This window comes from Poecilia formosa, unplaced genomic scaffold, assembly GCF_000485575.1.
Source record: "Poecilia formosa unplaced genomic scaffold, Poecilia_formosa-5.1.2 Scaffold14, whole genome shotgun sequence".
In the NCBI taxonomy this organism is placed as follows: domain Eukaryota; kingdom Metazoa; phylum Chordata; class Actinopteri; order Cyprinodontiformes; family Poeciliidae; genus Poecilia; species Poecilia formosa.
The window spans coordinates 1,590,658-1,606,138 of NW_006799953.1; the positions used below are offsets into that span (position 1 = coordinate 1,590,658).

At 40.9% G+C, this 15,481-nt stretch overlaps 1 protein-coding gene across 3 annotated transcripts in view; it reads right to left on the reverse strand.

The window, feature by feature from the left end:
- Window positions 1-15,481, reverse strand: part of gabra3 (gamma-aminobutyric acid type A receptor subunit alpha3) — a 118,197-nt gene that overhangs the window by 30,239 nt on the left and 72,477 nt on the right. For all 3 annotated transcript variants that reach the window (XM_007545884.2, XM_007545883.2, XM_016668292.1), the window contains exons 4-5: window positions 14,302-14,369; window positions 481-701 (exon numbers count right to left, since the gene is read on the reverse strand). In XM_007545884.2, the coding sequence (XP_007545946.1) occupies window positions 481-701; window positions 14,302-14,369 (289 nt within the window). The remainder of the gene's footprint in view (window positions 1-480; window positions 702-14,301; window positions 14,370-15,481) is intronic.

A 15,481-nucleotide genomic window follows, 5' to 3' on the forward strand; every position in this document is an offset into this window, starting at 1 on the left:
TGTACTTAAGTACAGTAACGAAGTACTTGTACTTCGTTACTTCCCACCACTGGTGATTGCAGTGTTACACATGCTGATACTGTTATGATGGTCATGATTAATATATTTTGCAGCTCAGTGGGATAATGAGGACATTTATTCAAGGTCTTTATAAATAGAGATGTTGAGAGGAATCAGATGTCGTCTGTGTTTTTAAATTGTAATAAGTGATTTTATGGTTTACAGTTCAGTATTCAAATAGACTTGACAACAAATTATTTTTAGAGATTATTTGCTCTTATGTGGCTCTGACTTGTACGCAGTTATATGCAGTTTTTTTCTACATTTTTTTTAATCTTCGTTGCATTTTGAGAGAATTATAGTCTCCATCCCCAATCAACATTCTCAAAAATAAACACATAGACTAGATGCACTTGTACACGCAGACAGTTTCCATCCATCTGTCCACCTTCACACCGACGCTTAAACACACAGTCTCACCTCATCGTGTAGAGAAGCGTGCCGTTGTCAACTAGCCGCAGCAGTTTGTTCGGAGTTGTCATGTTGTGGGCCACAGATTTCTTCCCGTTGTGAAAGAAGGTATCGGGCGTCCAGATCTTACTGGCCAGCAGGTTGTTAAGAGGCAAAACTTGCATTGGACCGTCAAATTTGAGCCTCTCGTCCCTCCAGCTTTGACGGAAGAAGACATCAATGGTGTACTCCTACAGGGAGGACATTGGAAACAAAATGGTTAAGAGAAACGTCTACAGAGCTGGAGTGTAAAACTGATTATCGCAATTACATGGACCAGTTAAACCACAGTGTAAATAAGGCTAAATTAAACTTTGACTCGAATGGACTGGGCCTACGGCATCATGTGTTCACTGGCCTGAAGTTCTTTCAGCTGGTCATTATGCTTATGTTGGGATGGCAATCTGTTTTACTTTTAACCAAAAGGCACATCTTATCTGTAAAAACGTCAGAATACACGCCCATCCGCATGGAGTACAACGAGGAAACTACGCAGACGACACACAGCTCTACGTTACAATGTCACCAGGAACAAATTAATTCATGGAACTTTCTTCCGCTAAATAGAAGCAAAACTGAAGCAAAACTGAAGCAATTATCTCTGGACCTCAAGAGCAACGATAGAGTTCAGTTATTAGATCTGGAAACTAGATGTCTAGTGATGGACTCTGAACCTTCAGAGACACATAAAGACATTTACAAAGTGAGTCTTTTATCAAGAACATTTCTGAAATTAAGAGACTAATGTCACATCGAGATCTTTAGAAACTCAGACGTGTGTTTGTCTTTAGTTGAGTTAATTACTTCAACGGTGCCTTCACAGGTTCTCCTGGACAGTCATTTGGACAGCTGCTAGCGTTTTCACTGAAACTAGGACATCACCTGAGTTATAAAGTCCTGTAGCTCAGGAATAGACTTTGAGATACTTTTGTTAGTGTAAATGACTGAATATGATATGGGACAGCCCACTAAACATACAAATAGATTGTTTCTTGATTATTCGAGAAAATTATTTAGCCATGCAGAGCTCTACGCTTCTCTAGATAACTTTGTAGAATATTAAATATTAACAACATGAGGAGCATCTGTCTTCTTTTCAGTTCCAGCTCTTGTATTTTGTTGATAAAGTGTTTGTCAATGTAGAACATCTTTCCCTGTGGAATACAACCAAACACTTATCATCATATATTAAAGATGTATTGTGGTTGGATCAACCTTCCAGACCTCTTGGGTTTTCTGGTTCTGGTCTACTCTGCATCCCCAGAACCAGAACCAGAACCAAACATGGAGAAGCAGCATTTAGTTTCTGTGCTCCTCTAACCTGGAACAAACTTCCTGAAAATGGCAAAACTGCTGAAACGCTGAGTTCTTTTACATCAACCCCCTTTGTTCAGGGTTTGCCTTCGATTAATAACTGGAACGTCGGTTATTTCTAGTCTGGATTGTAGCTTTTTATTTCCCCACTGTGATGTAATGCTCTGCACTTTGAACTGCCTTGTCGCTGAGACGAGCCGCACATATGAACTGACTTTATTGTAAAGCCGGAGACATAAATAAACACGCTTTTTAGTGCTCGTCTGGCATAAAATTACCATATCATATGGACTGTGATATTAGGCACTGATTAAGCTCTCTAAAACACGGTTTTGGATTTGTGAAAACTAAACTGCTACGTTAACTTTGCTTTCGTAACGACATGCTGCGGAGAAGTGCATTACAATGAGAAACAACTGATTGATTACTTGAAGACTTTGTGCAACAAAATATCTTTACTGCTGCCTCCATGGAAAACAAGATTATGAAGAGAAACCGCAAGAAGAAGTCAGCAGTCGTAAATTTATTTCATATTAATTACAAAGGCTTAGTGTCCTAATAAAAAGCTTTGTGCAGCTCGGGCCGATTGTTTCAACATAACAAGCTGGAGGGAAACGTTCTCCGTCCCGTGCAACAGGACGCATTATTAACCATCCAGAAAAGCTCCACACTTGCTTCTCTCTCATTATCTGAGCATTTCTTCTAATTTTAACTCGCAACAGTAGCAAACTTCACAGCGCGCAGAATGTAATCGTCTGCCCCCTTGGTGAAAAATCTAATAAATTAATTTCTCAATGGCTTCAACGACAGGAAGTAATCAAGCACAGCAGGAGGGGCGTGCCACTTCCACTCAGCACATCAACGGGGGCTCCTCTAAACAACACTAATTGATTCGAATGACCTCCTGACGGCGTGACAACCCAGAGCACAACCAGACAGACTGCATCAGACGCCCGTTTATAAAAGTCTACAGAGAGAGTCACTGAAACAAACAAGAAGGTGACAAACATTTTTTTTTTTTTTTCTCCCCCACTACTACATCCATCTGTTTGTTTTGGGTTAATTCTGTTCCAAACACACAAATCTCTAAGACGCTCAAACAAATCCAGAAACGAAACGAAGCTACGCTTCTTTATTCTCCGTGCAGAAAATAAAGAATTAACACAGGCTGAGATAATAATAAAGCAATAATTAAAAACGCTTGATTGCTTTCTGATCTGCGCAGAACAATTTGACCAAAACTTTCCAGCGACACCAGGTGATTTCCTGTAACCACGGGGATTCTCATGCTGCTCATTTCCCGCGAAATGGCTGCTGGTGAATAAACATAAAAGAAATGTATTTTGACGAGGACGAAGCCATTATTTGCTTTGTCCCCCGTGGTCAAAAAAATCTCCTGTAAGCACCGAGAAATAATTTAAAGATTGAAAGGCAGGAATGAGGAAAAATGTAGCCAATCTCCACAGGGCCAAATGGCACAGCCGGTTCAGATGCCAGCTGGTGTTCTGCAGGGACCGAGTGATTGATTTCCCCTTGACGGAGGAGACGGCGGGAGCCTTCTGTCCCACCGTAATTTTTAAATCTCTCTTCTTTTACAGGAAAGAAAATCGGGAATGGATTCCCTCCCGTAAAAGTCGGTATTCTCGGCTGCATTTAAGAAGAGAAAAATCTTCCCTTCTTTACCGGCTTGATGGGTTTACAGCGCCTTGAATCTATTTGACCCTTCACAGATGTCTTCGTTTTTTTTTATATATCAGACATAGACACCACATATAATAATTCCATGCATTAAAGAAAAAAAAAAGTGAAATTTCGTAAATGCTTGTACCACCTTTGGTTCTAACGACTGACATCAAGCGTTCGCAGGAACCGGCAATAATTATTGAAAAACAATTTTTCATCCACCGCTTTTCTTTTCCACAGTTGTTTTATTCTGCAGCCACATCATCATCATCATCATCAAGATGCGTCCTCTTTGCTCAGCAGAGGATTTTTATTTTTACCTTAAAACTATCCTCATGATGCAATTTTCATCCAGTCTGTTTCTTATTGGTGAAATATGAACACTGACTTTAACTGAGGTAGATGAGATCTTCAGAAGTTGTTGCGGGTGAGTAATTTTTACAGGCCGGTCACTCCTGGAAAGGCTCCCCGCTGCTCCACGCTTCTCCGTTTGAGGTTAAGGATTCATTACGGTCTTAAAAGCCCAAAGCATCTGTAACCTTTTCCACACTAGGAGATGTTTTTGCTTGGTTTTCTCATCTGTTCTGGAAGTTGTTTTGGAAATTGTTTGGCCTACTTCAAGCTGTCAGACAGGTTTTTATTGAGGTGATTTGGTGATTAAACAAACCTGAGAGTGATTTGTTAATTGTACTTTCACGTAGAGCCAATTTGGTTTGGGAATCTTTTGTTCCTTAATTTAACTACATATATATATTCTAACTGTAGTAATAAAACTACTTACATGATTTAAAATGACAAAAAAAAAACTAAGAATAACAGGAGAATATTGCAAGGAGACATGTTTTCATATTACTGATTATCAGAGTTAATTATGAAGGATGAAGGAGATTAGTAGCTTTTGCATTTAGAAACCAGCAAAGTAAAACATAAATAAGATAAATAATACACACTACATGTTCATCCATAGGCTACAGAGTCAGCCAGGTTTCATCTGACAGAATATGATTTATACCCTCAGATGCACTGAATGCAATAACAACACGTTTGTTTTTAATGGCTTTCATGATGCGTAGCTCGGCAGTAACACCTGTTTGTTCAGAACTTCAACCCTAATTTCATTTAGTATAATAATGACTCCCTGACTCGTTCCCTTTATGTGCAGCATCATGACCCCACCTTCTTTAGCCACTGCATACAAACAAAACACTTGAAACGATTCTCATTTAACTAGAATATGACGCTTACATTAACAGTGGGCTGCCTAATGAGCTGAAATGAACAATAATAAAACATACAGTGGGACAATATTGCTTTTCTCTTGACTGGAGGATGTTTTAGGTGTCAGACATCAAGCAGCTCTCGGTAAAGGCGACACCCACAAAGGACTGGGCTGTTTAAAAAAAAACAACAAAACGATGTCAGTGAAGAAGTTTCAGTCTGCAATCAGGCTGGACGACTTGTACAATGACATCGGCTTTTAAATCAGACGTTTACCGCAGAATCTCACGTTAGATTTACAGCTTTGTCATCTGGACAAAAGGACGCTAGCTGGAGCTTACCTCCTGTTGGAATTAGCAACATGGCCGCCGAGTCGGTCAAAAACAAAAACACAGCCGTCTTGTACTTGTGGTTGTAGGCGCTGCGTGCGTGCCGGCTGCACATGATCCAATCCGTGATTTTCATGGTAAACACTAGCAGGTCATTACAGAGGTGCAGCTCTAACCCTCAGTCTGACGGTAACCTTTGACCCCACGAGATATAATGGAGTTTTTTGTTGTTTTTTTCTCCCAAAGAGAGGCCGTTCTTTGAGGATATATGTTCATCTGTGGAGTCAGCCGTCTTCCACAAGCTGTCCACTGTCGTCCGTACGTCAACCAAAAATTTACTGAAGCACAAGAAAGAGGCCTGCAGTCATTCTCCAGTATGCATCACAGCGAAGTATAAATCTGTAGTCTGGACAAAACAGGCCCTTCATGTCTGCAAGTTGGGATTAATCTCTGAGCCCTGTCCGCAGACGCCGCTGGACCGTTATCGCAGCGTTCTGCATGAAAAAGAAGAAAGAAGAAAAAAAGCGCAAATGGGGGGGGGAAAAAGAAATTAAAAATCAAAGGAAAAAGATGTGAATATCACACATCTATAAACGTCTCCCTCCTAGATACTGGTCGAAGCTGGAAAGCGGCCGCTGGTGGCGAGGCCGAAGCTAATGAGGATGAAAGGAAATGATGAAAACGACAGAAAGGCCTGATAAGATGGCAGTTAAGGTAGGATGTACAGCAGACTCTCCAGCCAAATGAGTCTGCACATTAAACAAATGACAGCGGCCGATTACGGCAGGAAGGTTTGGGTCTGATAGGATATTAAAGGAGCTTTTTATCTGGAGTAAAGGAGTTCATGAAGTTTAACTGTTACATCTCATCTCAGTAACGCCACCATCTCACTTTGCTTTAACGCTCTCTGTAGAGCTGAACGTGGTTTCTACAGCTTTTTTTTTCTAAATGTTTCAAATTATGCACCAAAGTCCTAGCTTGTTTTTTTTTGTTGTTTTTTTGTTTTGTTTTTTTGGAATCTGTTTTTGAACCCGCTGACGTTTAGGAGCAAATCTTTTTTCTTTTTGATCATTTTTTTGTTTTACATCTGGCAGATTTGATGTGTCGCTTCTGACGACTTATTGAGGTGGAGGAAAAGAAACTTAGCAGCTGTTTTTCCACTGAAACAGTTCGGATGACAAACGACGCCTTGTTTGCACACAGCAGGCCAGGGCTAACACACTGCGGCTCGATTGCGCGGTAACGACACACGTCACTTCGGGGGAGGTTGCACGTCTATCGGACCTGGCTCTGCCGGGTTTCGCGCTCTGGGTATTGCAATCATCAGTCAGACCTGATCAATGTTTTAATTACGACTCCTCCTTATTCCCCCGGTTGTAAATCATCCTCCCTTGCTCCACTTCTCGTGCGCCGTTCGCTTTTTTCCCCGCTGGGAGAGCAACCTGTGTGAAATTCGCAGCGAGCCGTGAATCCCACACCACCTCCAATTATATTCACATGCATCCCGGCGCTCCGAGGTTCGAGCTTGTTTATCAATTTCGCCGCGCCGCACGTCGAATGTTCAAGAAAATATAAACGCTCACTGTAGAATGGTGACGTTTTGAATTTGTAATGAGTCACAAATGAACAAAACACCATTAAAAGAATGAGAAACGGCAGAAAATATATATTTGAACATTTATATAAATCTAGTTGGTTATTCTTCACCCTAAAACTTTTCTTCCACTTTGACCGTTTCCATTTGTCTTTCAGGTTTTCTTACCTAGCAAATTACTTTTGACCTTTTCTCCCATAATCTTCCTCCAGCATTAAAGTGTGGTTGTCAGTTAATGAGCTTTTCAGTCTCTACCGCCAAAAATCCAGATTATACCTGCCAGCCAATTGTAAAAACCCAGCATGTGCAAAAAACGACTTCACAGCTCAACTCTTTTTCTTCCTCTGGCAGAAAAAATAAAAAGAAAAAAACCTTAAACACACAGATAATAAAGTAGGGGACATTGGTTTAACGTGATATAGTTAGAGCTATCAAAATCTTTCCAGAGGAAGGAAGAAAGAGTTTGAACCTACACTGATGCGATGGTCGTCCTAAGTGAATGGCTTTGAAGGTAGACATAGTTTAGTGATCAGCCTCATTGGCCGGAAAATGAGACGTTTCAGATTTGTGCCTGGGATCTTATTTAGTTTAGCCCTTATTCAAGAGCAGAGCGATCGGCGTGCAGGAGGGAAGCCGAAATACAGAACAGCAAAAAGCCAACGAACAGAAAGGAAGACACGGGGAAGCAACAGAAATATAATCAAATTAATTATCTCTCGGGATTATACACGAGCACACCAAGCGCCTACACGTTGAGTTGTAGGAGAAAATGGATCAAATGTTAAACAAATATTTCTAGACTTATTTAGAAACAGAAGAGATGTACTCAGTAATAATAATAATAATAATAAAAAAAGATGTCTACGTGACGCCAGTGTGACAGTTTCTGGATGTACAATTTAAACAATTGACGCAGCACAGCGTCATACTTTAGGAACGCAAACGGAAGTGCATAACTTCCAGGGCATCATAAAGAATCGGCTCAACGGAAAAACATGAGTCCTATTGACTTGGAAAACTCACAATATCAGAGTTAATGGACCAAATAATCCATCAGTGCAGCCAGTCCACTGCCTGCTGATTGCCTCCTCGGTTTCTGTGTCCTACCAGGTATCGGCTAGCACAAAGTGGAGTCTCTGTTAGGCGTTTTCAGCTGCGGTCAAATCGTCCAGCCTGGTGTCAAAGAGCTGAGAATAACAAACGTAGACGGTGCACCGCTCAGCACATTTCTACTGCTCGTCTGATTTGGGAAAGATGAAGGTAAAAGTTTAGGTTTTATTTCTCCAGACATACCAAAGCTCATCTAGATATTTCCAGGCTTTCTGTTTGACCCACACAGTCGTTATTTATTTTAAAACTTAACGTAGAATTGGAGAGCCTTGTGCAAGCGTACCTCACGCTTCATTAGCTTGTAGACTCACATATGAAAAGTGAGTTTATGTTGGACCTAAACGCTCTCCAGACCCTGGTAGTTTCAAATCGGCCAAGATCGTCGTCCCTCTGCCACCACGTTGGCTCAATATGCTTGTGAGGTAACGTTGTGATCCACGTTGTTCCCTCTGATGCCTCTTTGCAAACTGTCCTGGGTCCCGATAAAATAATCCTTTTCTATGGAGAAGTGGTTTTTCTCTTGGCCAACCCAAGACAAACCTGTTCGTACTTTCTCTTGCTTTGTGATAAAAATAATGTCTCACTTTATTTTATGTCACTCAGAAAGCAATCGTTTCATCAATCCATTTGATAATGGTGACCATGATTATATGTTAAGGTTCGGCATAGGTTTGAAGTAGGACGTCAGATTTTAAAAATCCTCGAAGACGACATTCGCTGAAGTCAATTATGCCTGGATTATCCCTTCTCCATAATTGCTTAGCTTTCAATCTCTGGCCTGAATGTGATTGGTTAAAACTGGCTTGCCCAGTGGGAATCTGTAGATTTACAATTTTAAGAGTAAATGGAAGACTTTAGTTTTCAAAACTGGTTAAAATCTAAATGGTGACCAATCTCGCAGTTTCTTCTACACATTTGGAAGAAAAAGGTTAACATGTTGGTTCTGTCCCTACGAAACAAAGATTAAGCTTCCTTTACAATGAAACATATGAAAAGTTAACACTTCATGTCTTGTTTCATTGTTTTATATTAATTAAGTCTGTAAGGTGTAATTTGAAGTTAACGTCTTGCTGCTTGGCTACTCAGTGACTGCGCGTGAAGTCCTATTAGTCCTATTAGCTGCAGTTTTCCAGAAACAACTCTGCTTTCAACTTGTTTGTAATCGCACATAAATCTCACTCAGACATCGGAGGAAACTATTACTCTCATTGTGGACGATAAAAACTAAACAAATCCAGCCCTACATTAACTTGTGTATTGTATGGAAAAGGGCGTAATTGGGCTTACCAGCCTTTGAACAAGGACAACATGATTGATACGGAAACCTGGAGTTCACCTCCAAATGCAAGTGGCACAAATATCCATCTTCTCGGCAAACACCTGGAGCGGAGCAGGGAACGTTTGGGCACACAAACGTGTCGTGAGCGTCTCATTCCTCAGGGGGTGTCTGCACCCAGAGAACGCCGCGCACACCTGGGGAGATCAGGCCATCGCCGACATCTTGTCAAAACAAGCCGCAGCGCGGCGCACGTGACAACCTGAACCGCTTCATATCAGCGAGGGCCTGTCAAAGCCCACCGCGAGACAGGTGCATGCGCTGCGACGCTGCACGCATGCGAATGAGACGCGACTCTGCAGGCTTGCAGACGATGAAGAGAAACACGTTCAGCTTTTTTTTTTTTTTTTTTCTTTACCAAAGAGTGAGATGTAGGTGTAAAAATGTGGACGTTTTTGTCCAAGAAAGCCAAATAGTAAAACGCAGCTTCTGTTTGCAATATGGGACACTAAAGGAAGACGTGGTATATTGAAGCCAGAGTGAAGACTCGATGAGAGGCCCCAGGGCCGAGAGAAGAGCAGACATTTCTGGGACACTTGATGTTACAGTGAGGGGTAATTGAACCACTGGATGTATACAACATAAAAGTTTGACACGCCGAGGGTATAGAGTGTGCACTGTCTAGGAACATCTCAGCTTTAATGTTCTCTTCCAGTGCTGCAGATTTTTAAAGGCCAAGCTAGCAGCATAACTCCCGGGTCGCGAACATCCCCCAGCTCCATCCTTCGGGCTACAATGAATAATCCTGAAAGGATCACCATTAAAATCTGATGTGCGCGCCTTTTTCGACTCTGGTTTTCCTCTGACTCTCTTCTGTTGTCTACAACACGTTGCACCATATTGCGAATTGTCTCGCTTTCCCTCCTCTGACACTGCGGCTGCGCTTAATTTCAGTGTACCTTCACGAATCAGAATTGCAACGAATTTGCATAACATATGCACGCACTCTTTCTAAAAGCCTCCGATCGTCCTCTGAAATACAGTTTGGATTGTCCATTTTCTCTCTCCGTTCAGCTGATCGACAAAAAGCCTTTGCAGAGCGGCAATCTGTGCCGCTTCCTACTCAGGCGCTGCACCGGTCCACGTTCATGTAGCCTGATCTAGAAAACACATTAACATGCCCCGTCCCCGACCCACTGTAGATATGCTCTGAGTAGGAGGTTTTTCCCCTAGGCACATTGGATTTTATTCCCCCCCCCCTCCCCCCGATATGTACCAATAAACGTGATCCAACTCGTGCGGCAGTCTTTTTAAATTAATCTCTGCAAAACTCTTATGCAGAAGGAGACCAACTGGTTTGTAGACAGTTACTGATGTCAGTGTTTCAAGTCTCTTCAAGTCTGAGGACAAGACCTACTTTTTGGTGCTACTTTTAGTGCATAACCACCGACTTCGCCTTACCTTCCCTTATTTAACTGACCCAAGACGTCATGCAATCCCATGCAACAGCCTCGGATTTAACTGCTAGAAAGGAAAAATAAAAACAAATTCAGTGGGAGGAATTGTTAGAGAGCAAGAGCAAAGAGAAAAACATTTCCTTATTTGTTCGATTCTTGTGTGTTTTTCTTGATTGCATCATGACCAGGAGCATCAATACACGACGCGTCTGAGCTGTTGTTTTCCCAGAGTGGAGTAATTATGATGAAATTATGATAAATGATTTTAAATATAACAATGTGCACAATTTGTGGTGGGATTTTCAAAAATATCAACGTATACACAGCCATTAATTAACTTGGTAAAATGTTTCTTGGAAAGTTGCACAAAATGTAAAAGTGTGTGAAAATCTTCAAAACGATTTTCACAAAAAATATATTTTTTTGAATACATAAACTGATATATATTGCAGGGTATTTATAAGGAACGATAACAGACAAATATGATACTAAATCTAAAGTTAGTTTGGCACACATGGGATTAAATGACACCTTAACACCTACTTTATAAAAAAAACATCACAAAGCAGACGTTGTGTGTGTGCGCGTGTGTTTGAGTGCAGCTCTCGTTTTGCCTTTGACGACCGACAGGATGTACCTGCACCGACCTCGCTATCTTTTTTATCTGGCCAAAACATTATCACAAGTGAGACTCTGTGTCCCAAGCTGCTTCCACTTGATTCATGTTCCTGCCAAGTGAAGCATGTGGAAAAAAAAAATAAATAAAAAACTCTAGATCCATAACTGAGCTTTGAGAGACCCCAAAGGTGATATGTCCTGAAAAAGATAAAGGACTGTCTATTAAAATAACGCAAGTGAGCCAACATCCTCTCACAAAGCAAGTTGGGAATAGAGTGGTTCACATATCGAGTCTTCACAGCGGCTCGAACAGAGGATTCCTGTAATGAGGACAGATAAAAATATGACACAACACTCCTGGATGAAGCACCGTTTCACTTCAAGTTAGATGTTCTTTACTTTTTTTCTGTAAGGAATGTGTATGATGTGGCCAAAAAATGCTGCAGGAGGATTGCAAATGTCTTTTTAGAGTGTTATTTTTCAGGAGGGAATAAATAAAACCAAATTATTATAAGCTGAGAGAGTATTTTTTTTTTTTATTATAGGAGAGAATCCCAAAAGATAGAACTAGAGTGTCTGCAGATTTCCACATAAATAAATTCCTCAGATACGGTAATAAATAGCTACGTTATTTGCTAATAATATGCCAGTTGTTGTCTTGGTCATGTGCAAATATTAAAAGCTACAACCAATCATTGCTTAGTTTACAGATGGTTTGTATTTAATACATGAATACAGGTAAGAAGTGCACCAAGTGCTACATCACAGCAGCAAGGAATGCTTCCTGTCAGATTAAGTGTTATCCAGTGGCAGGTCGTACGTAGAATAAATAAGATGTCGTAAAGTTGTGTACTCCAACGAGCTGCCTGATTCTGGACAGATGCTCCAGCCAGATAATTTGTTCAAAACTCAGCCCTGAGAGAGAGAGAGATTTATAAGACACATTCAGGAACGAAATTCCACAGAAAAAATCTAACAGTTTAGGTAAAATAAAAAATAAGGAAATCTGCAAGAGACATTTTTTTTGAGTAATTGAACATAATTCTTTGAAAAGTCAAATCATGTGTTTTGCTGCATTGCACTTTCATTTTGTTTTTCAACAGCTTTTACCCCCCCCACTGTTTTTAGTTGTCTACGTTTCTGGCCGTGTTCTTAAAGCATGTTTTTTATCAACTCATATTTCGTATAGTGACTGTTTACTGAAATTGAGTGTGTAGGATTCAGTGACGTTACCATGAGGCCACAAAAGCATTCTGGGAATTAGGATTTTTATTATCAAACAGATTATTTTGCCATCTGTTCAAAAGCCAAGTGTGGAGGTGGGTAAATCTTCATTGGCGCAGACAGAGAATCTGCATAATGCAGCATGAGAGTAACATTTTCTGTACGTATGTGTCTCTGAATTGTGACTGAGACCTGGATGAGTTGCTAATCAAACATTGTAACAAATGAAGTTGATGGTAATGTGTCATTGTTCCAATCCTCTGTCTCGGTCTGCACTATTCAAACACAAAGCATAAAGAAGAATCGAGTGCCTCCTACAACTACAGCCGTGTTTTATTTGCTTCTGTTCTCCCAGTCTTTACAGTCTTTGGTTGGGAGGAAGTGAGGCAGATGTTGAGTAACCCATTAAAACGCCTCTGCTGCTGTTGTGCTCTCCAGCACGGAGAACAACAGTGTGTACGCGCAAATTGGTCCTCTGTGTTATTATTTTTAATAATCGCCTTATCTCCAGTCTACAAATGCTGCTTAAAAAAAGACAAACAAAATTTAATTCTGGAAAGCATTTTTACAAATCCCAGCGTGGAAAAGCTCTTTGTGTGGACGAGAAATGGAAACAGAGCAGAAGGTCTCCATTTTGTGAAACATGCCTATTAGTGAAGACGGGGTCTCGACCTGGTGTGGATGTCCTGAAATGAAGATTACCTGGCTGCATGACGTAAGCATCCGCAGAATGGAGTAAGAGAGATGCACTGACTCAGTGTGGCGAAGCTCAGCTAAGCTAGATTTTTTAACAACCTTGCCCTAGCATAACGTTACGTAAGCTGGCATAAAGCAAATGTGGTCAATTTTAACGATAACACAAAACGACAGCCACGGTGGTGTTAACATAAGCCAGCGAGATCCTCAGGAGATCCTTCCTGGCTCGTGGAAATCACAATCTGACAGCGTGAACATGACCTGCTCCAAGGAAACCAAGAGTTGAACCATTGTACATGAACGAGCTGTGCAGTGAAACCACAATGCTCCTATCTCGCTGTGTCACTCAGGCTGACAGAGCAGCTCAGAAGCAGGCAAAAGAAACAACCTGAAGCCCTCAGTGGGCAATTAGAGCTGCATGATCAAATGTGTCAAAAGCTGCAGGAGGTCCCAAGATTAAACAGAGGTCATCCGCGCTGGCTTGAACGGAGCTTTTGACTCTATTACACATGCAGCAGCACAACTGTCATCATTTAAAGATTAGAAGAAAAAAAAAAAAGAAATGGCAAAAGAAGGGGAAAGGTTTTTTATTTTATTTTATGAGGAACTTGGTGTCAAACGTCAGGTCCGCTTTAATCAAACTCTTAGTTCGTTGGTCTAGAAAGTCCGTCTCGTTTGGGAAGGTGCGAATGTGCAATCGCACTGCGATGCAGACCAAAGAAGGGAACTCTGGTCCGGCTTAAATCTCAGGTCTCTGTTCGGTTCAACTGAACTGAAAGCAGGAAAGCAAACTGTAACATGTGGCATTCTGGGTAAATGCAGCCTAAACAAACATGTGAGTCTAGCGATAGCGTCAGAAACGAAATCCTACAACCGCTAAAATCTAACGCCACTCCACTTTTATTTACATTTTGTGAAGAACTAAGCTGCGTTCAGTGTTCTTCTTCAGAGGTTTTTTTTTTGTTTTGTCATTTCCTTCAGGGGTTCTTGTTGCAGCGCCACCACAGGCGAGGAGAGGAACAGGTTTTTCAAACGGTCTGGATCGTTTGACACAATGCTGTGTGAAAACGAACAGCACCAGCTGAAAATGTAACAAATGTTGCAAATTTGGTCCCCTATTAAATAAAATCTTCTGGACTATGAGATGGGAAAACACCCTTAAACTTCACTGCATTAGCATGTTTTAGAAACATGCTTTTCCATACATGCTAAATGGGGAATTTCCTTTAATTTGTCCATTTACAGTTGAAAGAAGAAGAATGAAACACTCACCATGTCTGTGTCCGACACCGGCCCAAAACTCGTCACATAGATGTTTGTCCTCACTTCTGTCACGCTCTCTGAGAAAAGAGAAGAAAACAGACGTTCAGGTTTTAAAAATAAAGATTCCTCGCAGCACGAATGAATCATGTCCAGCTCTGGTTAAGTTTGCCTAAAGCTGGCAAAAATAGCTATTTGAATATTTATTTGAATGAATGTATTGTTTTCGTTCACTGCGTGCTGAAAATGAGTTTGCTGCTAAAACGCCGGAACAATATTTAAGTCAGCAATGGCACTATGGAGAGCCTGATAATACTATATTCTGACAAAAGCAAAGAGTTTACCGTAAATGAAACAACTGGTCATGTTGTAATCTTCACAAATCATTGCAATGCCTCAGATAGTCGGCAAAAACAAACTCTCAAATCATTTCTATAGGATTAACGTATAATTTATCTGAAGTAATAAGGGTCTCAAAACCTTGAAACCAACAAAAAGGGTCTTTCAAATAGCTTCTATTTCAAAATAAAAGAACAGATCATTAACATTACAAAGATATTTCACAGGCTTTTACATGTCTGTTGGTGAAGTTACAGACAAAAGTCTGTGAGAAAAAAAAATCGCCTTAATCTCTCCAAGACAACTGGACCCACCATGTTTACTTCCTGGTTTCTCAGAACGATTGATGAGCGTTTGTGTCTGACTGCATCCTGGTTGATCCTCAGCCTAAGACGTGAGTTTTGCTCTTTGCTTCTTTTGGTGCTGGAAACAAGAGTGTGGAGATCCAGAGATCTCTATAAATATGTTTAGCACTTAAAAGCATCGCGCTATTTTTAAGCAATGATCTGGGGCCTTAGCAGACTTTGACTTATGTATGTAATATTGGCTCACGGTGCAGAAAGGCAGAGGAAGGCTGTGCGAAGCCTACTGAGTTATCACTGTAAGTATGCTCTGTGAATACTTTGGGTATTTCTCTGCAGCTTAATCCATGGATTCAAAGTGTCTTTGTTCCTAATCTTGTCCGATCCATATCTTTCTTGTTAAGCTACACTCTGCAAGTTTCGGAACATAATGTTGGCTTCATAGTATCGCAGATTTGCTCGAACGTATCCTCCAGTGGTGCTAAACAGCATTGGTTATAACAATCCCAAGACTTGGCAGAAAAGGGTTTTTATATATATATATATATATA